Below are 24987 nucleotides of genomic sequence, written 5' to 3'. Positions count from 1 at the left end.
CTGAATGCTATTCCGCACGATTCTCGCCAACCTTCTAGACGTCGCCACTTGTCATTTCGAAATGATAGAGAATCAACTGGTTTCTCGGTGTTTACAATATAATACTTTCGTATGTTATTTTTTGCTTATGCATTCTCTGTGTTCGTTTCATTTATGGTGGAATATGGAATCCCATATTTGGGTATAAAAATTTAATCTAAATGCCGCAGAATATCTATACATATTTCAAAATTTAACACCAGAAATTTGAAGAATTATTAAAATTTGATCAAAACTAAAACTTCTCTGAATTTCGAGTCAAATTTTAGCTTTTTTTTAAAAAGGGGAAAACATAGAGAAAATTGTCACTAACAAATCACAGAAAGAATTTTGTTAGTTTAAGCATATTGCTTTCAATCTGAGAATTATTTCTTTTATCTGCTATGGTCTTCATTTTGTTTATAGTTTCTGGAGTTACCATATAACCATATAAACTTTATTGACAACTAAAACCACAAATACTAAAGTAAAATTTCTAATCTGAAACTTAATACAATATGCGTTACAAGAGTAGTTTGTAATAAACCTATGCCTAATGATTAAAAGAAATATTACAGAACTTTTTTTGGTTTATTTTTAAGCTAATTTGTAAAATGAATTCTTAACCAAAAATCACCGAATGCGAATGGTAGCACATCAGTTTTTGTGCTATTGCGACTATTAACTCAATGATTTATTAATTTAAAAAAAAGTTAAAATCTCATTTACCTGAACTATCCAAAAATAAGTGGAACTTTTATTACTAAAAGCTTTTCGAATCAAATCTAAAAAATGTCAGTTTAAAGTAAACCCTCAAAGACAAATTATCCACTAAATTTTTACCTATGGGAAATCCACTTGGGAACAGCAGTGCCACAAAACTTGAGAACGGTTCGAAAAGTAGATATTTATCCTGCTCCTGTAACATATCATGGATTCTTAACTCGTCTCCTTTAGGCACTTCCAGAAATTTAAGTTTAGCTTGCTGGATCACTTGTGTTTTGTTGTTGGGATATTGCCTCTGGATATTGGCCACGATAGAACTTTCATTTAAAATTCCAAATTACATATTACTATTACTTTAAATTACGTAATCCTTACTTATTTTGTAATTCAGTGATATTATTTATAACTGAAGCTATGTTCCTAGTTTTATCCAATGTATTGCCACTTGCATTATAACAACCACAAAAAAACCATGGGATTAATAAACATACAAAACTTTTAATAGACATTTTTAACCCTTGCCTTATAGCCAAAGACACAAAAAGATGCCATTTCTTACTAGTATTTTACTGTGTTAGTAGAGCAACTGTAAGGATTCAGATTTGTAATTTAATTAGGTAAAAGTAAGCTACTTGGAAACAGATATTTTATACGTTACAGGGTGTTTTAAACATTGATTTATGTATTTTATTCATTTTAACGAATTTAATTTAATTATTTACTTAATTTACGTTGCAAGTTTACTTTAAATATTTCAAATAATAAAAACTTTATCATTTTCCGAAAAGTATGTTTAATTATGAATATTTATCAGGCGTAAATAAGGTACCTACCAATTTATATCATATAACATGTTTCTTAATCTTTAAGTTAGTCTATTGCTAAACTCATCATTTAATTTGAATCTGAAATCGAATATTCAACAGAATTTAAAAAAAAAAGTATATAGACAACAGTGCAAAGCGTCCATACTTTCAACATTTATACAGTAATAATAATACAAAGTATTGCTAAGTATTGCTACAAGTAGTATTTAATGTAGTTTTGGGAACCAAAAATGTTTTCTAATAGATTAAATAGTTTTGTCCATTCTGATGAGGCATTCATCATGGAAAACGCCCAGTCTACATTGCCTCAGAACAAATGGTTTGATACTTGTTCCATCAGGAGTCGTATCAGTATAATGAAGCACCCCATTCTTAAGGATCTCTAGTTGGATCCCGTCGGTCCTCTTTTGAGTCTTTAATTAGCTGTCGAATCTCAGCATCACTCCTTTGTTCTACATATATCAAAAAATCAACGTGGGGAAAAGGACTGCCTTTGGAATTATGGAAAACTCAAAATTTTGCATGCAGCACCTCCAGCATGCAACTAGGGGACGAATATCTTTCTTTGTTGAAGTGGCCTTTATGGCATTATAATGAGTAACTAAAGTGAACCAAATACCCAGTAAGTATACATGAATTTGTTTTAAAACGTTCACTACGGGAAGCGTTTCCAACTCGTAAGAGTTATAGTTTTCTTCATAATTATTGGTCTTTTTACTGTAATACCTGACAAGCCTGATATTTTCTTTTTTCCTTTGTACCAATATTGTTGCATATCCAATAGAGCTGGCATAATCCAAGAAATGGTCAAAAATTAATCGAGGCGGTCTTGAAGTCCAGCAGTCCATAACATATTTCTTGGCACATTCTTATTCTTCAGACCAAGTAAATGGTTTACTGGTGTAGGTTAATTTTATAATAGCAGCTGTACGTGTCGTATTCGAATCTACGGAAGTATCCCGCAAGCCGCATAAATTGTCTTACTTGCTTAACAGTAGTAGGACGGGGCAAATTCAATAGAGCTTCAACTTTACGCAAGCCAGGGCGAGTGCCGTCAGCTAATATTTCTGTTCCCAAATGATCTAATTTTCTTAAAAAAAGAAGCACTTTTAGAAATGTAAGGAAAATCCGGCTTTTTGTAATGCTTCAAAACTAACTCAACTGAATCCATTGAGTCTTTAATATTCTTGGACGGTATTAATATATCATCCAAGTACACAAGGGCTACACTGTCTTTCAAAGTTCCTATTGCTTTATTTATTGTTTGTTGAAAAACGGCTGGAGTAATTCTTTTTAATACCAGATTTCAAGTTGACACTTTTTTCCCCTAAGAGATACATCCGCTTCTAAATCAATATTTCCAAGATAATTTTGTTCATCAATCCTAAACTTTTGTAGCATTACGTCCTGATTACTTAAAACAGATAAGGAAAATGTCGTTCTACTTGTCCTATTTTTCCACAACGGTAACACTTAATGCTATTAGATCACCTATCAAAATCTTTTAGGAAAGATTCACGAGAATGTTCGCTCTTTTATTCCACGTATAATTTATTCTACGAGGTCAGCCTTCTCCCAATTAGCTTTTAAATTCCTTAACATAACTGCCTTTTGGAAAACGTAAGCATCGTATGTGTTACAGGAGTTTTAGTTAAACCTTGGAGCTTCTAAAATTACACGACCCAAATTTCTGTAGGACGGAAAGCTTTAACAAAATCGTGCTGAAACACTTCCCAACTTTTTATTTCGAAACAAGGTAATGCGGGACATTTTTTCAACTCTGATGCTTCGTATGTTTTCATGTAATGGAATAGTAACATCAACAATAAGTTTTATTCTTGTTTTAGAAAAAAAGACTACATCGGATCTTTTATACTCAACGGGTCTCTGAATTGTTTTAATTGTTTCTGCTGTACTAACTTGGTTCTGAATAGCTGTTGTTAATTTCTCTATTTCTGGTTGCAAACAACAATTAAAGTACTGGATTAACCTTTGAAGTACTGAACTGGTAGTATCTTTTTCTAATCTCTATAGACTGGTTGGGTAATTTCTAATCTCTATAGAACATGATGTGATTTTGCTTGAAAAATTCTGTCTTTAACGGTACCACCAAAAATCAAATAATGACCTGCCACACAATATTCTATTCTACAAACGTATAGTAAGCAAAAATGTACTAATATAGTATATTTTATCGACCTCAAATTTTTTGTCAAATGGCTATCCTATAGTGTGATAAATCATTTTGGAGGGGACAAAGAACATTTTTTTTAAGGATGTTATTAAGTTATAGCATATACAGAGGGCTACAAAATTCGGTGCAAATATTTAAAGAGCTTAATATTGGAGTCAAAATAAGACTTTTTTTCCTGTAAAGTGCCTCCCCCTCAGAGCTACAGCTTAATGAAAATTGATTATTTGGAATACTGACTACATTTATGCATCTAATCTTTTGAAAGTTTGGAAGTCTTCGTTTTTTTTGCCTATACTTGATATTTTCCGCCATAAAAATGGTGTAAACCCAATTTTGCGGGAGGATTCAGGAGGGCTTAACCTTATGATGGCCCGTATCTTATGATTCCGATATAGAATTTGAAAATATTGAACACCGTCTATTTAGCCATGAAAAAATCTTAAATTATCATTTCTTGCATTTTGTCGATACAATTAATTGGATTTGGCAAACATTAAAATAGTCACGGCCCACTTCGTTTTTTCTAATTTGATAGTTTCATCGGGTTTAACAATACTTCCCTTTCGTCTATTAGCGATTTTCTCAAAAACAATTAATTGTATCTTAGTACTTCCACTTGCACCTTACCACTTTCGATAGCCATAATAATTGTCTGCTTGTTTTTTAAAATAGTGTTAGTGGTACTCGCTGGAATACCATATTTTTCAGCCACAACTTTTTTCGTAGACCACTCTCCACTTCTTTTAAAAGTCTGTGATTTTCAGTGATAGATAACGTTTTTAAAGTACATTTTAATGACATATCGGCAATGAAAATCAAGCTATTTGTTAAATAAATAAAGGCACTAATTAAAATACAGTTATGTATTATGATGATTTTAAACGGCAAAATAGCGAAACTAAACTATCAGCGTGTCTGGTTGGCTTGTGATTCTGTGAAACGAGCCTTTTATAAACACGTGAAACTAAGAACTTCCCCGAAAAATTCGACTTATTGAAGGTGTTGCCAAAGATTTTCTTTGTATTATCAAGAAATTCGAGTTATTAAAGTTCGAGATATCAAGTAAAAGTTACACATAATGTTTAGTTTTGATGCTATTGCCAATGAAATTATATCGAGTTATTAAAAATTTGAGATATCAGAGTTCGACTTATCAATGTTGGACTGTAATTGATTTTCTTCAAGACATTTGCCCGGGCTATACCTCTGAGGAGGAGCACTTTAGGACACATATTTATGAGAAAAAATATCATATTTTATTTTGACTCCAATCTTGTAAAACCCTGTATAACAGTTGCCAAGCTGTATGGTTGATTTTTTTACTGCAACAAAACCATTAGGCTAAGTTCACATGGTCACGCGACAACGCACGTTTGTAGCTCGGTAACGCGCAATGATATATTCAGATGGTCGCGCATAGATAGCGCAGAACCCGCGATTATCCGTATTTTTTTGATTCCGAGTTTGCGAGAACGCAGCATTGTAGCGTCGTCGAAGTTGATGAGGCAATCTGTTTCTGGGCTTTGTATCCGAGGCTGAAACATCGACGTCGACGAAGAGAAAGAAGATATTGAGAGCATCCAATTTTAAACCAGAGAACCGCTTTGACTCTATATTATCTTATATCCAAAGCTGAAGATAAGTTATTCAACTATTTTAGGATGCCGGTCACGTCATTTGACTATTTAATGAGCATTATTGATAATGCTATACGATACTGCATCTCGCCGAAAGAAAAAGTCATTCCTACGTTATAGTAAGCTTTTAATTAGATATAGGTAATAATACAGTGAATAAGCCATATACTCTCTTATTATAAATCAAAAGCATTTTTACACTTGTTCTTTAAGTACTATTTTCATTGCTATTAAACAAATCCAGTTCTTGAGTTTCTGCATAAGATAGCGGTGATGGTGTATATTGTAAATTTGTATTTGTAGAATCTGGTTGAGTATATGTCGTATATCCATACTAAAAATAAGAATGATACTCATAGTGCCGCACGAAATTCTGTTTGTAATTTATCTGTTGTTTTTAGGTAATAGTTGGCGTTCCTGGAGACCTAAGTATAGTCAGTCTTATTATATAATTACTGTTTATCGTTAGCTCGAAGATATGTTGAATGCACGATTGGAATTATGTGCAACAAATGGCGAATTTTGCACCGTCTTATAGACCTGAACACCCCTAAACTTGACTTTGCTGAAAATATTGTTAAAGTTATTTGTATCTTGCACAACTTTGTCAGAATTAAAGATGGTATCACACACGAGGAGGCAGTTCATGCTGCACCATTTTTGAATATGAATAGATCACACATTGGGCGCGCAGTTTAAGTTCGAAATGCATTTACAGATTACTTCTTAAATAATGGAAATCTAGACTGGCAGGATGGTATGGTCTAAACAATATTGCTTTTGTAATAATACTTAAGGTAAAAATAAATACATATTCTTTCTTCTAACCTAAATTTTTTTTTTAATGTCATCACTATTGCAAAAGATTAAAACTAGTTGGTCTTAAGCCCGTTTCTTCAGTATTTTATTAGAATATTCCTTCGAATTCAAGTTCTATATGGCTGGTCTTTTTTCTACTTCATTGATAAACAAGTTAGTGTGGAAAGCATCGTCCATTTTGCAGCTTCGTACGTCTAACCGGTTCTAATCGCGCTAATCAACTGAACACGTCTATGCCTGTACGTCAATACGCGCGACGTCGCGCAGATTACGCGCAAATCAAGATACTAGCGATATAACAAAGACCATCGCGCGCAATCGCAAGTATACGCGCGATGACGCGCTACCATATAAATATTGGTATATGACTATAATCACTTGGGTCATGAAACGACCCATGATTTCTATATTTTCGGAAGATTCAGGGAATTCATGGGAATCGAACGTATATTATAATATTATAGTAACGAAATTTAGGAACACACTTTTATTGGTAACGTCAAAACTCTAGCCTAACTCGCCTAGACTGTCGTTTAATTGTTTCCAAGGTAAAAACAGACTAAATCTGGCAATTGCCTTGTTGCAATTCCATAAAACAAGCAACCAACAGACTAACAATTAAAACTGAATGAAATGTCATGAAACGCGTCCTTTTTAAAGACCGATGGAACAATTTCGAAATATTTAGAATTACTTTATTGTTTTTGCCGAAAGAGACCAATAATTTTACGAGAATACTGGCAGTCAAAGCAAGCAAGTATATAAATTCTAGAAAACTTAAAATACAAGGATTTACAATATAACCTAAATTGGGGCCAAAATGGGGCCCTCAACCAAGATAACCCTAAACAAACTCTATCTTTTTACTACAAAATATTAATATAATAGTACAAAAACTAGAAGAATAATTTACGTACTTACATTTTCGTAATACTGCTCCGCTCTCAAGTTTGATCGTCCCGATCAATTAACACCTCTTACCGGACGATATTTACAATTTTCATCTTCCTCGTCGGACGTCCCTGGATCCGGTACATTACGTCGTTAATTCTTGTGAACACATGAAACGTACCTTTCCAATCCTTCTGAAGCTTTGGTGATTTGCCCTTCATCCTCCGTGAATGATAACCATACTCTGTCCCCAGGATTAAAACAGGTAGAATTTGCCTTTATGTCATAACGTGTGATTTCATTTTGTTACTTTCTAGATGAAGTTTATCCCGTGCCTCTTTATGAACCATTCGTAAACGCTGTTGTAGATGCTCGACGTACTCTTCAAGGTTTTCCGCCTTCCGCCGGGTCTCCCAGTAATAATGTCCAAAGGTAAATGAAGTTCATCACCAAAAACAACTTTTGCCGGATTTTTTCCAGTAGAGTTATCGATAATAATAATAATAATAATAATAATAATAATAATAATAATAATAATAATAATAATAATAATAATAATAATAATAATAATAATAATAATAATAATAATAATAATAATAATAATAATAATAATAATAATAATAATAATAATAATAATGGACAAATACTGATGTATGGAGATTGAGAGAAAGACCAGAACAACCCTCACGACGTTTCGAGCACACCACCCTCAGTCAGCCTTTCTTTTCTCTTCAAAAAACAAGTAGCAGATCTTTAGAAATACTTCCTCACTATGAGGGAAACCTCTTCTCTTCATAGAGCAGTGGTGCTAGCGGATGACGGATACACACCTTTGAATCTCCGTGCAGGTATAGCAGAACACATTACTGTAACAAGATCAGAGCACACAGCCATTAAAGTTAACACATGGAAGCAGAAGGCAATACACAGAAATCCTCACGAACTTAATGCCGAACATGTCGATTATGAAACGTCGAACTACTGGTTGACTCGTGGAAATCTATTTCCTGAAACTGAAGGCTTTATGATGGTTATACAAGACCAAGTGATTGCTACAAGAAATTACCTTAAGTACATTACTAAAGATGAAAAAGTAATCGACGATCGATGTAGAAAATGCCTGCGCGTACCGGAGACAATTCAACATATAACATCAGGATGCACATCTCTATCAGCTGCCGAATATCTGCACCGACATAACTGTGTGGCAAAAATTATTCATCAAGAAGTGGCAAAACTTTATCATCTAATTAGCGAAACTTGCCCCTATTACCAATACAAACCAGAAACTGTATTTGAAAATTACGACTTTCGCCTCTACTGAGACAGAACTGTTTTGACTGATAGGACGCTGACTTCAAACAGACGAGATATAATCTTAATAAAGAAAGCCCAAAAGAAAACCTTTCTAATTGACATAGCAGTGCCAAATACCAATAATGTCCCAAAAACGACACACACCAAACTTGCTAAATACGCAGATCTAGCTCACGAGATAAAACAACAATGGAGGCAAGATAATGTATATATACTAGAGGGAATATATATATATATATATCTAGTTATTTCACCAACTGAATTGTCCCTTTAATACTGTCCAAAAACCTTAACGCATTAGGTCTTTCGTCCTGGACGATTGTCACTATACAGAAATCTGTTATACTGAATACATGCAACATTGTTCGAAACTTCCTAAATCTACCATAGCAGAATTCATCTTACCTTCAGGCCGATGAAATTGACAACACCGCTATCAGCCAGCTAAAACAGAATAATAATAATATTAATAGCTCTTACTTTCTAACCTAACTTAAATTTAATAATACTCTAAAGTTCCTAAAATTCTAGAATACAACAAATCATTCCAATAGGAAAATATAAGAGTATACTGATTGTTATTACAATTTATAATAGATAAATTTATATTCGAATAGAAGAACGATATGCCAATAGGAATGTTCCCACGCCAATGTTCTGTCCTTTTTTTAAGTGTTGATCATATCCTTTCAAATTTACATTCGAACCAAAACAGTAGATTCCTTCTGGGTGGATAACGTCTTTGCTGGAAGAAATCATTGACAGTATACTTTGCAGTTTTCCATGGGCTCAATCAAAACAGTTTCTCCCTCTTTTCCTCCAGTTATGGCATTAACCACCATCTCTGAGTTAGCTGATATTGTAATATCCTGAGATAACTTGGGCATTTCCAATATCTTCATGTAGATAATGCATAAGGATCTTTTCAGTTTTCGTCATTAATATGCGGTTATATACATCCATTTTAAACTTCTGAGCATTCATAACATCTAATCCCAAAAAGTCATCCATAATTTCTGCTACTAATACTTGCTGCTGAAATGTTGTTAAGCCAATGGTGATTTTAGCTTCATGTAATCCAATTATCGGGATCCTTTTTCCATTGGGTGACTCCAGGATTAAATTTGGTGGTAGTGAAATTCTACAGTAAGCTACGATGTTTGGCTTCACGATAGTATGACTGGATCCTGTATCCATCACCATCTCACACTCATGACTGCATACTTTTCCCGCTACTACCAAGCTCTCTCCAGGACGTGGCAGCCGATTTATTCTATTACGTGGAGCTTGGTAACGCCCAGATAGCTTGCACCTCTTAAAGTTTTCCTGGATCCTTGGCCTCAACCTGTTGGAGCCCTTTCTCGGATTGTTGTCTCCTAGATTTTAATTGAGCCTGGTACACTTGTTGTAGATGGGCTTCACCGTATCTCATCTCTAAGGTACTCACTTGCCTTTTCTTCGTTATCCCAGCGATTTTCCCTAGCAGCGGCCTTAAACTGATTCAAGTAGGTATTCCATGCTTCTTTGCCGTCGAATTTTGGTGGATTTACTTTTATCACTGTTTGCATTCCAGAATCAGGATGAAGAGGGTCCCGCTTTAATTACATCTCTAGTTCTCGGATTTTTTTTGTACCTGCCCAATTCTTTTTCGACTGTTGCTTTAAAGTTAGTCATGAATTGTTTCTGATTCATCTCCAGATCTGCTCTAAGTTGTAAATCTCGTTCCTTCTATTTTCTGTCTCGTTCGTCCTGCTCCTTTTTAAGGTTATCTTTTAAATTCTTCTTTCATGGTCTTTATAAGTTGTTCTTATCTTCTGTCTCGTTCTTCATTTTCTTTCTTCAGGTCGTCTTTCATGATCTTAATAAGATCTTCATTTTCTTTCTTTAGGTCATTTTTCATGGTCTTAATCAGGTCTTCGTTTTTATTCTTTAGATAAGATTAAATTGTCTTTAATAAATCTTCCTGTTTCTTGTCTCGTTCTTCTTGTTTACGGTCTCTTTCTTTTTGTTCTTCCTTCTGTTTACGGTCTGGTTCTTCTTGTTCTTCCTTCTGTTTACTGTCTCGTTCCTCTTATTCTTTTCTCTGTTTAAGATCTCTTTTTTCTTGTTCTACTTTCTGTTCGTCAAAATTCCTTAATTCAAAACATCATCAATTTCTCGGTCTCCATCTTGGCCTAACTTCTTGTTAAACGCATCCACTAAAATAGGCTTCCAAATATCCCACTTCTGATACCAATTGTATACGAAATTCGGGAACACACTTTTATTGGCAACGTCAAAACTCTAACCTAATTCTCCTTGACTGTCGTTTAATTGTTTCCATAATTAAAACTGGATGAAATGTCACAAAGTGCGTCCTGGAACAGTTTCGAAATATTTAGAATTTTTTCATTGTTTTCGCCGAAAGAGACCAATAATTTTAGGAGAATACTGAGAGTTAAAGCAAGGAAGTATACAAATTCTAGAAAATTTAAAATACAAGGATTTACAATAATATATACTAAATAACCTAAATTGGGGCCAAAATGGGGCCCTCAAACAGGATAAACTAATTAAAAACTAAACACTATGATAAAAATATTAAACCAAACGTAAGTAGAATCCGAAATAAACCCTACGAATCAACTTTTAACAACAAAATATGAATATAATAGTACAAAAACTAGAAGAATAATTTACGTATTTACATTTTCATAATATTATAATAATATGTGTTTTTCACCACATTATTTATTGATAAATTAAGTCTCAGTATTTATAAATAAAAATAAATCTTTTGCTATTATTAGTTCTGCTTAAAATTCGAAAAGAAAAACGAAAATATGGAGATTAATATTTTCAAGCATATCCTAAACCCAGTTAGGGGTTAGTTAGGAGATGTTAAGGGGCAAATAATGTGTCTTAATGGGGTTATTAATTTAGGGTAATAGAAGGTGGTATATTTCTGCATGTATTATACATTTATTAACTCAACTTAGAGAGGCGAGAATACCATTTGATCCAACAGATATATCTCTTTTCTTAAAAAATGTTCTTAAAGGATTTAAGTCATTTATGTAAAAATTTAAATAATAAAAAACTAAGACAGGAAAGACATTTTGAATTTAAAAGATAATAAAAAGTTTAAAAGATATTTCAATGAGAATATATTTATTATATCCTCTATATTTATACTTATATCTCAATAAAATTAGTAACATGTTAATCAAACTTCAGTTCCTTTAATAGATCTTTGATGAGAATGTCTAGTTACTTTTTACGAAATAATAAGATTTTGGTTTATAAACTAGATAAAAGTTGTGTCTCGATCAGAATTAAGAAAGAAATATGCAGATAAAATATATTGTCTCTTTACCCCAATATATGACAATATTATGTCAACAAAAGTTCTGGGTCTATCTGTTGTTCATAATCCGGTTGAGCTTGTACGTTATCATATTGCTTATATCCGAAGAATTTGAGTTGGTTTGATTCGGGCCGCGTGTGATAAACCACATAGTATAAAATTTACAAATCTGTCGTCATTAATGACCTGAGGCATGGACAGAAACGCCTTCAAAAACGGCTTTATTTAAATCATAATCAAATTAAGTGTTTTCCTAAAGGAAATACTTTCTTGGATTTTTGGTGGAATCCACTTTGCTGGTTACTGTTTGCGCCAATGATACACTCACGGACACGAAGAACGAACCTTTTAACATTTTATATATATTTTTTGAAATTAAAAAAAAAATTTTTTGTGTTGTATTTTTTTAATAACTTAAGCACAAATACAACAACTTGTTTTGGGTAATTTCTAACAACAATCAATAATTTATTTGAGAAAAAACAACGCTTTCATTACAACATTACGTAAACACATAAATTGGTAGTTTGCTAAAGAGACCTTAAATTATTGAAAAGTTAAACGGCTTGCTATCGAGCATTGTCTTTACGTGCTCTAATGATTATTTACTTGACGAATGTCTTCTTGTTGAATAAAGTCTTGTTTCTCTAAAAAACGTGTTGTTATTCATTTAAGGTTAAAGAAGCAGAAACATGACTTTATATGCCCAAGCATGTTTCAAACATGTTTAATTGCCTCTGCATCTAGACTTAACGCTGGCAACTCCAAGAGAGTCATATCTACTTTGTTTAAGTATTCTTGAGTAAGTCTCGCGGTGTAGAGACTGGCCTTATCATGTATCAAAATTAAATTATTTTAATAAAATCAACATAAGAAACAAAAAACCTGCAGAATTCAAGAATTCATTCAATAAATTATCATAAATGCACCTAAAAGCAGTCAAAGGGCCTCTTGAAATGACCTACAACTCTGTGTGTGCCTCTAGAAAAATTCTAGCCTAAGTATACCCCTTTGGTAGGCTACGTTCTTGTGGTTTCGCCATATTCTATTACGGGATCTGGAGACCATACGATGACTCTAAAATGACATCTAAAAAGGTCTCGACCTGTCGCTGGTCTATGACTAGTAAGATTGTCTTCACCAAGTCTTCGTCTCACAGCCTATTCGCTTACATCAGTATTCCCGACCTGATGAAATCAATTTCTGATTCCTACAGCTGTAGAATAAAGTTATCGGGACCTTTGTAAGATAATAAAGGGATCATCATGACCGTTAGTCCTTCATTGAGGACCAGTTCTAATATAACCTCTAGTTTCCAAAAAACGTATATAAATGCGCTGCACAGTGCTATTTGATACGGGATGATAGCGTGGGATAACATAACGCTCACTTCTTTCGTCTTGAATCAATTCAATCATAGCAGCCGCTGTTTCAGGATTAACAGTAGGCATGTTTAGCTTAAAGCGGGCTTTAGACGTGTAAAGTAGCTAAAGCATGTTACTAAATCAAGCAGCTAAATTTAGCTACTTGCAGCATGTAAACCACTGGATTTAATACTTGCGCAAGTAGGCCATTTAGTTAACAATTTAGTAAAGTAAATAGGACACCTCTCTATTTACTTGCGCAAGTAAGCTCCCCCACTCTTTTTTTACAGCAACTAAATTCCAAATAAACACGTGTAGGCAGACTAGTTTAGCGAAGTGTATTGGGTCGACCTGTTCGTAGGAGTTTACTGGGATTGCTTTGTGTGATTTTTTTTGGAACACGATGACGTCTCGTTGGAGTGAAAAGACAACATTAAAATTCGTACATGAGTATCGTGATAGACCATGTTTATGGGACACAAGGTCTGCGAATTATAAAAATGAACAAGCCCGTGATGCAGCATACAAAGAGATTGAGGAAACTATAGGAATCGAAGGATTTGGAGCAGGAGAAATCAAAAATAAAATAAGGGCCTTAAGATCAACTTATTCACAAGAGAAAAGAAAGATAAAAAGATTTTATGAAGTCAGGAGCAGGATTTGCAGATATTTATGTCCCCAATATAAAGTGGTTCAAGGAAATTTATGCGTTTCTACATGTTTTGGAAGAAAATAAGAGACCTACCCAAGATAATTTTGGTAACGTAAGCATATTCACATTAAATACATATTTAAATAATTCAAAAAATCATTCTCTCCTGCCATGGTACAGCACCTTCACCCATGAAATACTGACACAGTTGATCCCTCATATTCCTTGCAGATTTTGCAGAGTGATTGCTGTGTACTTTCTCCATTGGGGAAAATCTGACATTAAGATCTCTCCAAGAACCAAATCGCATTTGACCTCTGTCTAGGTCTTCTTCATCTAAAGATCCACTCGGAGTGTAATTATTGCTTGAAGTAATCCTCAAATAGTTGTGTAATGCGCACCAAGTTTTGATAATTTTGTCAACAGTTTCTGGTAAACATGCTATGGGCTTTTCAAAACTGCGAAACCTACTAACCATAATCCCAAAACCATTCTCAACAATTCTTCTTGCACGTGAGAGGCGGTAATTGAACACTTTTTGCTCTTTTGAAAGCGCCACTTTTGAAAAAGGTTTCATCAAATATTCCTTCAGCGGGAATGCATCATCAGCTACGATGAATCCGCCGGCTGGTAATAAACCATTCTCTAGCGCTTGAGACAAAGAAGGTTGTTGGAACACTCCCCCGTCTGACTGCCTTCTAGAGCATCCAACATTTATATAACGGAAACAATAATTATCGTCTACTACAGCTAGCAACACAATGCTGTTAGTGCCTTTATAATTAAAAAATTCACTTCCACAGTGTGCTGGTGCATGGATGGAAAAATGTTTTCCGTCAATTGCACCGTTACAATTTGGAAAATTCCATCTTTGTCGAAATCCATTTTCAATTACTTTCCATTCTTCTTCAGACGCAGGAACCTAAAATATACAGAATAAAAATATTACAATCGATAATAATAATAATAATAATAATAATTAATAATAATAATAATAATAATAATAATAATAATAATAATAATAATAATAATAATAATAATAATAATAATAATAATAATAATAATAATAATAATAATAATAATAATAATAATAAATACATATTTTTTTATTTCAGGAATCAGAATGTGAGCAAGACGTTGGTGAACACAGAAATAAAGAACAGGAAACATTGACCTTCAACGAAACGACTAACCCTGCAAAAAAACCTAGGTCATTATCAAAATTGAAGCAAGTGTCTTTAGTTGTTAAGGACCTTAAAAAAATTAGCGAAACAGTAATACAGGAGCCTGCCACAAATGTAAATGAATATGTAATTTTTGGTCAGAGTGTGGCTGCACAGCTGATGGCGCTACAACCGATTTCAACAATACAAGCACAAGAACAAATCCAGTCTATTCTTACTAAGTTTAAACTTCATGACTTGCGGGCTAATAATAATTATTCCTCTTCATCAGAAACCACCCACACTACTGTTCCATCTTACACCTCTCCACCTCTACAATCTCCGAATGAATATGACAACACCACGAGTGATGGCTCAATCCATTATGAATATAATGTCGCCGAAAATTATTCTCAAGCAGATATCATAAGCCAAGCGTTCACCAACATATAAGTTAAGTTGCTGATATATTGTATGTACGTAAAAATATAACCATATTTAAAAATTTTAAAGAATGATTGTTTACTTTTTTTACCTTTATATATTCCTGAACAACTTCATAAATGGCATCGCAAACCTCAGGTTTAAAGTTGGAAATTGCAGGCCTTGACACACGAAATAATCTCTGCAAAGTTCTGTAACTGTTTTCTGTCGCTAAATAAGCCAATGTGATCTCTAATTTTATCCTGGGTGGAATAGCAGCCCTCATTATGGTATCACTTTTAGTAATTTTAGAGGAAATTTCATTTAGCATCATTTTCATTGTCAAATCGTTCTTTGGTCATCCTCATACAATTTCTATATTCCAAAAGATCTTCATTAGCAAGTTCTCTCAGCAAAGTAGAAGAAGCACCATGAGTTTCTCTCCGACCCAGCCAATTTCGTACCCAACAACGCTTTTCATGATTTTTGTTAATTTCGTCACTAATTATATCTGATATTTCACCACATATATCCAAAACACATTTCTTCACAGAGGCACGAATATCTGTTGCCGCCATATTTAAAAACGAGAACTAAACCAAATTACTAAAATATGTGTCGACACAACTAAATAGAAATACATAATTTTTTAGTTACTTGCCTTAGTAACTTGCTCAAGCTACTTGATATGTGTAGATTCGGCTTAAATAAACATAGCAACATTTAAGAATGACTTAAAAAAAAAATAAAAACCCATGATTAACTATGGAGTTTTTATTTTGATACACTTTTTATTAAACCTAGTTTTTTTCTTTAAGTAAACGTGATGATTGTGATTATAAATTAGTTAAAACGTATTGTTTTATTTGTGTGTAAGTTATTAGAACAATACAACATCACAAAAAAATTTTAAAAAGAAATTATATATAAAAATGTTAACCGCTCCGTTTTTTTGTGCAGGAAAGTGTATATTCTGTTAAGACCTTTCTACATAAGCAAGCAGCTTTTCGAGAGGTTTGTAAGAAAGCTCAAAAAATAATGTTGGCACACGCCGACACGTATTTCTGCTTATTGGCTTTTTCAGGATCAGGTAACAAGAAAACCAAAAGAGAAGAGAAAAAATATATTTGGGATCATGGAAAGGAGAGAACAACCTATGTGTGTTATCAGCTTTAGTACTATATAGCAGCAGCCACACCTAGAAAGCATAAGCTACCTGTATTATACAATCCTAACCCAATTTAATATATTTTAAATAAAGAAAGTTATTTATTTACTACAAATGTAGTAAAGTATCTTAACAGACGTATTCGTTTTATCAATAGCTATAATATTTCCAGCCAATGCACGATAAGGTCCGCCCACGCACAGCTCGTCTGGTACGCCACTTGGTAGGGAATTTGCAAATTAATGTTTTACCATGGCCCGCACAGTCTTCAGGTCGTAATCCCATTGAACATTTATGGAATTCAATGGGACGAAGACTTTTTAATCAAAGAAGGCAATTTCAAACGAGGGCTCAACTGTTTAATCTGAGTTATGTATTACTACATCCTGAATGGATATTGACTGACCTGGAAATTAGGTTTTGCAGGCAGTCATTAATGCATGAGGAGGTTACTAGAGGTACTCTATATTAATACAGCTGAACATTAACGAAAACGATTTTTTGTATTATAATTTATAAGTATTTATTTTTTAATAGGCGTAGATTTTTTTGTTGAAATCTAGGCGAAGAATGAAACATAGTATAATGTTCTCATTAATTTTTAGAAACATATATGGGGGTTTCGAAAAGTTATAATTATTTTAGTTTTTGTTCCCTAGATTTATTTGATGTGTGTATATACATTGTTTCCTAGCTATTAATAGGGCTTAACCCTGTAGTGGAAATGCAACTGTTAATATGTCAAGACACTTAATATTTCAGAAGTCTTTCAATTTCATTATGACATAAAAGCGTTTCTGTATCCTCCTATGAAAATTGCATACCTGTCACATCATCGCCCTACATTAATATCAAAGACAGGTCCAAAATATTTGTTTAATCATTTTGTAGGAGGACAATGAAATGAAGTCAGCCGATTTACGGGCACGCCGTCGAACGTCCTTTTACCTGCGTGATACGCTACGCAATTATTTCTATAAAGAACAGCGTCAAATCTTCCGCACGTGCGGGGCACGTGAGTCTTTCAGCACCCTTCTGGATCAATTTATTAAATTACTAGGGCGTATCGTTGTATAAATTATGTACCTGCTGGTTTTATTAAACGCTATGATTCACGAAAAAATGTATCGAAGAGATTTTGTTTTATATGGTGTAGAAAAGAAGGATGGCAGAAGTTAATCAATAAATCAAGGAAAAACTTCGGTACATATTAAGAATTTCTAAAAAAACAAAAGTGTACGAATAAATGTATATGTGACAGTATAGAATTATCTCTTATTAATATTTGTTCTTTTTTTTCTTTATAATTTACTCTCTTAATTATAGAAATACCTAGTCAGTCAACAAAAATTTAATAGTACCTTACAGCATTAGCTTTTTATAAACCAAATCCATTTAATTTACGTTAAAAGAAAATTATTATTTTTATATTTACATAATAAAATACAATATATAAAATCGCAAGTTCTAATAAAGTTATACAATTCTTCTTTGATAACTCTTACATAAACAAATTGACGGTCCTCGGGCACCAGTAACTTTTTACGTACTGTCAAAGTGACAAATTTAAATGCTTCTGACGCTCTTAACAAGCTTCTCAATTACTCCTAAAATAAATCTACATTTTTAACTACATATTTGTATTTGGTGTGTTTTTTTACAACTTATAAAACATAATTTTCTCCTTTCCTTTTCTTGTCCGAATATTTGATTACCAGTGCCAATGTATATACCGTTATTTATAAAATCTTGTCAATTCAAGGCTTCAACAGCCCTTTCTTTGTGTAAAGAATGGAAGCTGAAACTGCCTTTTAATTTACCGGAATTTTGTTTTTTTTTGTATACAGTGTATTAATATTATAGTAATTGTAATTAACTTATAATAGTAATATTGCATTATTTTTATAAAATAATAAAAGTATTATTATTATCATTATTATAATGGCTCATAAACTTAGAATTGTACCCTTTTCTAAAATGGCGGATTATGGTTTTGATGTTTGGTAAATTTTTAAATATTATTGTAACAGTCAATACCTGCGAATTCTGAACTAGGAAAATGTGACTCCAATGCTAGTTTAGCCTCTAGACGCTATGCCCAGACATTCGCAAACCGATTTTATCTCAAAAAAAAAATATTTTTTAAATTTGATTAACCGCCTAAGGGAGACTAAAAGTTTCAGCGAAAGATGGAAGGGTAATTGCGTCCGACCTCATGCGGTTCAACCAGGACAAGAGGAAGAAATTTTAGAAATTGTGGAAGAATCATCAAACATTAGTACTAGGGCTTTTGCTGAACGGGTGAGAAATATTGGGAAATCCGAGATACATAATATGTTACGGAGTCAACAACTTTACCCATTATATCTTCAAAAAGTACAGAGTCTTTTACCTGACGATCCCGAGGCAAGACTTGCTTTTTTAGATCGTTATGTGAAATGAATAATAGAAATGTAGATTTTATAAGGCCGAATCTCTTTATTGACGAAGCCACGTTTACGAGAAACGACATGATAAATATTCATAACGCACTCATAAAGTCAATGTGTGAGCAGGTGTTGTGGATAACTTTCTTTTAGGACCTGTCATTTTACCAGGTAATTTGACTGGTGCTTTATTTCTGTTGTTTCTACAAAAAATACTGCCGGATTTGCTTGATGATTTGCCTCTAAATTTAAGGCAAAATCTTTGGTTTCAACTCGACGGTGCTCCGGCTTATTTTGCTATAAATGTTAGGAACTATTTACATCAAGTATTTTTTGATCGCTTGATTGGTCGGGGTTAAGATGCTTCTGTTCTGTGGCCACCCCGTTTGCCCGACCTTACCTTTAGATTTTTCAGTCTGGGGATGTATAAAAGACTGCGTATATGGTTTCGATTTTACAAGATGATAAGAGAGGAAAGAATCATTGTAGCTGGAGAGCATTTCAGGTTGAAACCAAATATTTTTCAAAGCCATTTTCTTTAATAAAGAGAGCTCGTATGTGTATACAAATGAATAGAGGTCACGTAGAACAAAACAATTTAGGGTCATTATTCTATGATTTTTATTATAATAAGTAATTTAGCATTAATTTAGAAAAAATAATATACGTTTATTTCGTTAACTTGTTAAAATTTATCTAGATTTTAAAATTAAGATATCTGATAAACGGATTCTCAAGCCGAAATTTACTAAAAATACTTTTTTTACAAGAAAATATTGAATAATTAGAATTTTTTAATAGAACTTTATTATACAGGGGTACAAAAAAGTTTTGCTATTTTTACACATGCAAATACGTTACACATGCAAATACGTTAAAAGAAAATTATTGTTTTTACATTTACATAATAAAATACAATATATAAAATCGCAAGTTCTAATAAAGTTATACAATTCTTCTTTGATAACTCTTACATAAACAAATTGACGGTCCTCGGGCACCAGTAACTTTTTACGTACTGTCAAAGTGACAAATTTAAATGCTTCTGACGCTCTTAACAAGCTTCTCAATTACTCCTAAAATAAATCTACATTTTTAACTACATATTTGTATTTGGTGTGTTTTTTTACAACTTATAAAACATAATTTTCTCCTTTCCTTTTCTTGTCCGAATATTTGATTACCAGTGCCAATGTAAAATATATACTTATAATTATATACTTATAATTTTATATACCGTTATTTATAAAATCTTGTCAATTCAAGGCTTCAACAGCCCTTTCTTTGTGTAAAGAATGGAAGCTGAAACTGCCTTTTAATTTACCGGAATTTTGTTTTTTTTTGTATACAGTGTATTAATATTATAGTAATTGTAATTAACTTATAATAGTAATATTGCATTATTTTTATAAAATAATAAAAGTTTTATTATTATCATTATTATAATGGCTCATAAACTTAGAATTGTACCCTTTTCTAAAATGGCGGATTATGGTTTTGATGTTTGGTAAATTTTTAAATATTATTGTAACAGTAAATACCTGCGAATTCTGAACTAGGAAAATGTGACTCCAATGCTAGTTTAGCCTCTAGACGCTATGCCCAGACATTCGCAAACCGATTTTATCTCAAAAAAAAAATATTTTTTAAATTTGATTAACCGCCTAAGGGAGACTAAAAGTTTCAGCGAAAGATGGAAGGGTAATTGCGTCCGACCTCATGCGGTTCAACCAGGACAAGAGGAAGAAATTTTAGAAATTGTGGAAGAATCATCAAACATTAGTACTAGGGCTTTTGCTGAACGGGTGAGAAATATTGGGAAATCCGAGATACATAATATGTTACGGAGTCAACAACTTTACCCATTATATCTTCAAAAAGTACAGAGTCTTTTACCTGACGATCCCGAGGCAAGACTTGCTTTTTTAGATCGTTATGTGAAATGAATAATAGAAATGTAGATTTTATAAGGCCGAATCTCTTTATTGACGAAGCCACGTTTACGAGAAACGACATGATAAATATTCATAACGCACTCATAAAGTCAATGTGTGAGCAGGTGTTGTGGATAACTTTCTTTTAGGACCTGTCATTTTACCAGGTAATTTGACTGGTGCTTCATTTCTGTTGTTTCTACAAAAAATACTGCCGGATTTGCTTGATGATTTGCCTCTAAATTTAAGGCAAAATCTTTGGTTTCAACTCGACGGTGCTCCGGCTTATTTTGCTATAAATGTTAGGAACTATTTACATCAAGTATTTTTTGATCGCTTGCTTGGTCGGGGTTAAGATGCTTCTGTTCTGTGGCCACCCCGTTTGCCCGACCTTACCTTTAGATTTTTCAGTCTGGGGATGTATAAAAGACTGCGTATATGGTTTCGATTTTACAAGATGATAAGAGAGGAAAGAATCATTGTAGCTGGAGAGCATTTCAGGTTGAAACCAAATATTTTTCAAAGCCATTTTCTTTAATAAAGAGGGCTCGTATGTGTATACAAATGAATAGAGGTCACGTAGAACAAAACAATTTAGGGTCATTATTCTATGATTTTTATTATAATAAGTAATTTAGCATTAATTTAGAAAAAATAATATACGTTTATTTCGTTAACTTGTTAAAATTTATCTAGATTTTAAAATTAAGATATCTGATAAACGGATTCTCAAGCCGAAATTTACTAAAAATACTTTTTTTACAAGAAAATATTGAATAATTAGAATTTTTTAATAGAACTTTATTATACAGGGGTACAAAAAAGTTTTGCTATTTTTACACATGCAAATATCGCATGTTAAGTGGGCACGGTGGCGCCCTCTGCAAGGTAAAGCGAATCCAAGATTTTAATTTCTCGTTCCAAAAAACCCCCTTACATCAAATTTTAATTTAATATCTTATGAAACAATCGACTTACTTCAAAAAAACAATTTAATATTTCTCATTTTGAAGCCCTGTATATTGAATACCGAGCGCCCAATTAAAAAATGGCATAACGAAATTGGTCTCCTTTTTCCGGACACCCTGTATAATACTGATTTTATTTTGTAAATTTTGGTTTACCTTAACAGAATTTTATAAATTTGGTCTGGTTTATAAAAAAAATCTTTCGTATTAAAAGATCGCTAAGTCACATGATTTCCATAATCCTTTATAGTGGTGCGTTATCGACAAACTTTCCTTTCTTTGATTCATTTTTAATTTTTATTTTTGCCACTTTTATCAACATTGTCTTGACAATCATCCTGAATTATTCATTGTTTATATACGGTTTAATCATACTCTTAACCGCTCAAATACCCTGTATACTATGTATATAGTGTTGTATATGAATGCAGATGCCCAATATTTTTAGCACTTATTATCATAAACAATGGATAAGCGAAATTTACATTTTGTGTCTTGTGTTTATTTTTAAACCAAAATTTTTTTTTAAACATTACATGAATTTACCATAGATCTCATAGCACAGCACTGCCCTTGGACTCTGTGCTTATAACTATCTACTTAAGTTTTAGAAATTTAAGAAAATGTTACCTTACATATGGTATTCGAGTTTTCCTTACAGCCCTCCTAAATGTGTAATATGTAGACAGAAATAGATAGAATCTCGCATGTGTGTTTGACAAAACCGAAAACTGTTAAATATTACAAGGACTCATCTATGGACTACATCGAGAATTATTAAAACTAAAAAATTAAAGAGGAAAAAAAAACAGCAAAGTCATTTTAGTATGTGTACAATGATTTGATAAATGACGCACCCCCATTACTTCGGCTCTCAGGGGACAACCAGATAAGTGAAATATCATGTTCTGTTTTACTCCCGACTTTCCACCGCTGACAGGGATGCTTTAACATTTCCAGAGGCGGCAAAAACGAATAGTTAAGGGATAAGAGTGCAACCGAGCTGCAAAATAATATGGAAACAGGTTTTATTTAGCCTAGATATCATAATTGGGGCTTCGGAATCCTATGGGTATATCTTTAAATAGACATCGAATGAAAAAAATTAACATGATATTTATGAAAAAGTAAATTGACTAAATACAACGGTATTGCATATATGCACGTATATTTACGGTCGACCATAAATATACGTGCGTTAGGCTAACGTTGGTTATCAATAAAATGATTCTTACTATTTATTTTGTACGTTAATATAATGACCAGCAGACTCGTATTAATTATTAATAATGATAATAGTAATAAACGCAGGCACAGCCTGTTCGAAAATGATATGCTCGAGGTGTCAGACTAAGCAAATCACTATATTTTACTTTTCTAGTTGGGTGTCCTAAAATCGAGGGTCACCCAATATGATTTCTGAGACCGTAAAAGATAAAAGGTCGGTTAAATCATGGTAAAGTTGCAGTTGAATTTGATGCTTATTACCTTATTAGAATGTCGTTAAAAAAATTTAAAATAAGAAAAGATACAAGAAAATTTTGGTTGTATTTAAAGCCTTAAAGCAAAGTAAATTCGCTTTTTTATAGTCACTTTTTCTGCGTATGTTCTTTAGATTAGACCACTATTTCTCCTCTCCGATACAGCTTAAAATTAATTATAGTATATATGGGTAAACGGTATTGTAAACCCTAAAGACTTTATATATAAAATCAGTTTGATTTTACAAACGAAATCATTGATTGCATAAGGCTACATCAATGTCAGATAGATTTCTTTTTAATAAATGGAAATGTTTATATAAATAGGTCGGTATTTTTAATATCCAGGACGATTTGATTTTACTTCTAACAAATTATTCCGATGCAAGGGGAAGGCCCGTTGGTCAAAGGAGATCAGTGCGCTTATGTCAAAAGTAAATAATTACATCATATATTTTACACTAAAAAAGTCTTCTATAAGAAATATTTCGTAAAGACTTAACAGCAATTCGGTAATATCTAGGCCTATAAACAAATATCAGGAGTTTGACATTGTTATAAGAAGGCCTTATCCTTAGAGAAAAAGAGCAACAATGGTATATAAAGACTGTAATTTGTTGATGTACGCTATTCAAGATACAGGCAAAAAATTTGAGAAAAATATGAAGGTTTTAGAGTACAGAGAATTTTCTAAATTCTAATCCTTTAGAATATTTTGGGATCATCTTAATTAGAGATTTGCTATAAAATAAGCAATTTTTGTAACAACTCAAGTTGGTTATTTACATTATTAATAAGTTTCTTTTTATATAAATATACCTTTAAAACCATACAATTTTCAAAATCTACTTTTTTTATTTTAATCTAACGTAGACGTATGTACAATACATAACAATAATTTAGTAGTAATATGTACGTATGTTTATGTAAGACAAAAAATAACAAAGTTACTTTGATTGATTTAACGTACTTTTTATTATTACTTATGTTTTTAGTTCATTATTCCGTTAATTTTTCTTAGATATATTATTTCTGAAACATATTATTAAGAGAAAAAATAAGATATTCCAACAAGTATTCCGGAGATGGATGATTACAGTTTTTTCCATCTGAACAAGTACAAAATCAAACATGTTACAGCTAAAACATATTTAAGTGGCCGATGAGATGCGCAGATGAAAGAGTAAAAGAGTCAGTGTGCAACAGGGACACCAAACGACAAACTTTTTCAGAAACGATTTTCACTTATTTTTTTAAGAAAATTAAACCGGTGATAATATGATACAAGACATACAAAATTCTAAGATAAAATAATATTTACAAATCCATACAATGTTTTAAAGTTGAAATAGTTTTCATTAAAAGGCAAGATAATATTATTTACACATATAGTATATATTATAATGTCAAATTTACAAATTAAGATAGATTTTGCCTTCTTCGACGGTTAAGTTTTGTGGTCCATAATCCTACCCATGTAATTCTTTTCTTCCAGACAATTCAATATTTTTACTGAATTTCTTAAATTGTACGTTTTTGTTTGCGGCATATACTTTTAATTCAGCCCAAACTAACTCAAATGGGTTTAGATCTAGATGATATTGTAATACGTCATGATATTTTGCATTAAAGT

General features: G+C 32.5%; 1 protein-coding gene across 5 annotated transcripts in view; it reads right to left on the bottom strand.

Moving 5' to 3' along the window:
• LOC126736452 (prominin-2) overlaps positions 1-1307 on the bottom strand; it is a 40754-nt gene extending 39447 nt beyond the window's left edge. For 4 of the 5 annotated variants that reach the window (XM_050440798.1, XM_050440800.1, XM_050440799.1 and 1 more), the window contains exons 1-3: positions 1120-1307; positions 862-1061; positions 748-803 (exon numbers count right to left, since the gene is read on the bottom strand). In XM_050440798.1, the coding sequence (XP_050296755.1) occupies positions 748-803; positions 862-1061; positions 1120-1253 (390 nt within the window). In that variant the 5' untranslated portion in view covers positions 1254-1307. Of the gene's footprint in view, positions 1-747; positions 804-861 lie in introns of all 5 variants that reach the window. The other variant, XM_050440803.1, reaches the window with a different exon arrangement.
• Between the last annotated feature and the right edge of the window lie 23680 nt (positions 1308-24987).

This window comes from Anthonomus grandis, chromosome 5, assembly GCF_022605725.1.
Source record: "Anthonomus grandis grandis chromosome 5, icAntGran1.3, whole genome shotgun sequence".
NCBI lineage: Eukaryota > Metazoa > Arthropoda > Insecta > Coleoptera > Curculionidae > Anthonomus > Anthonomus grandis.
This window is presented reverse-complemented; position numbering and strand designations above follow the sequence as displayed.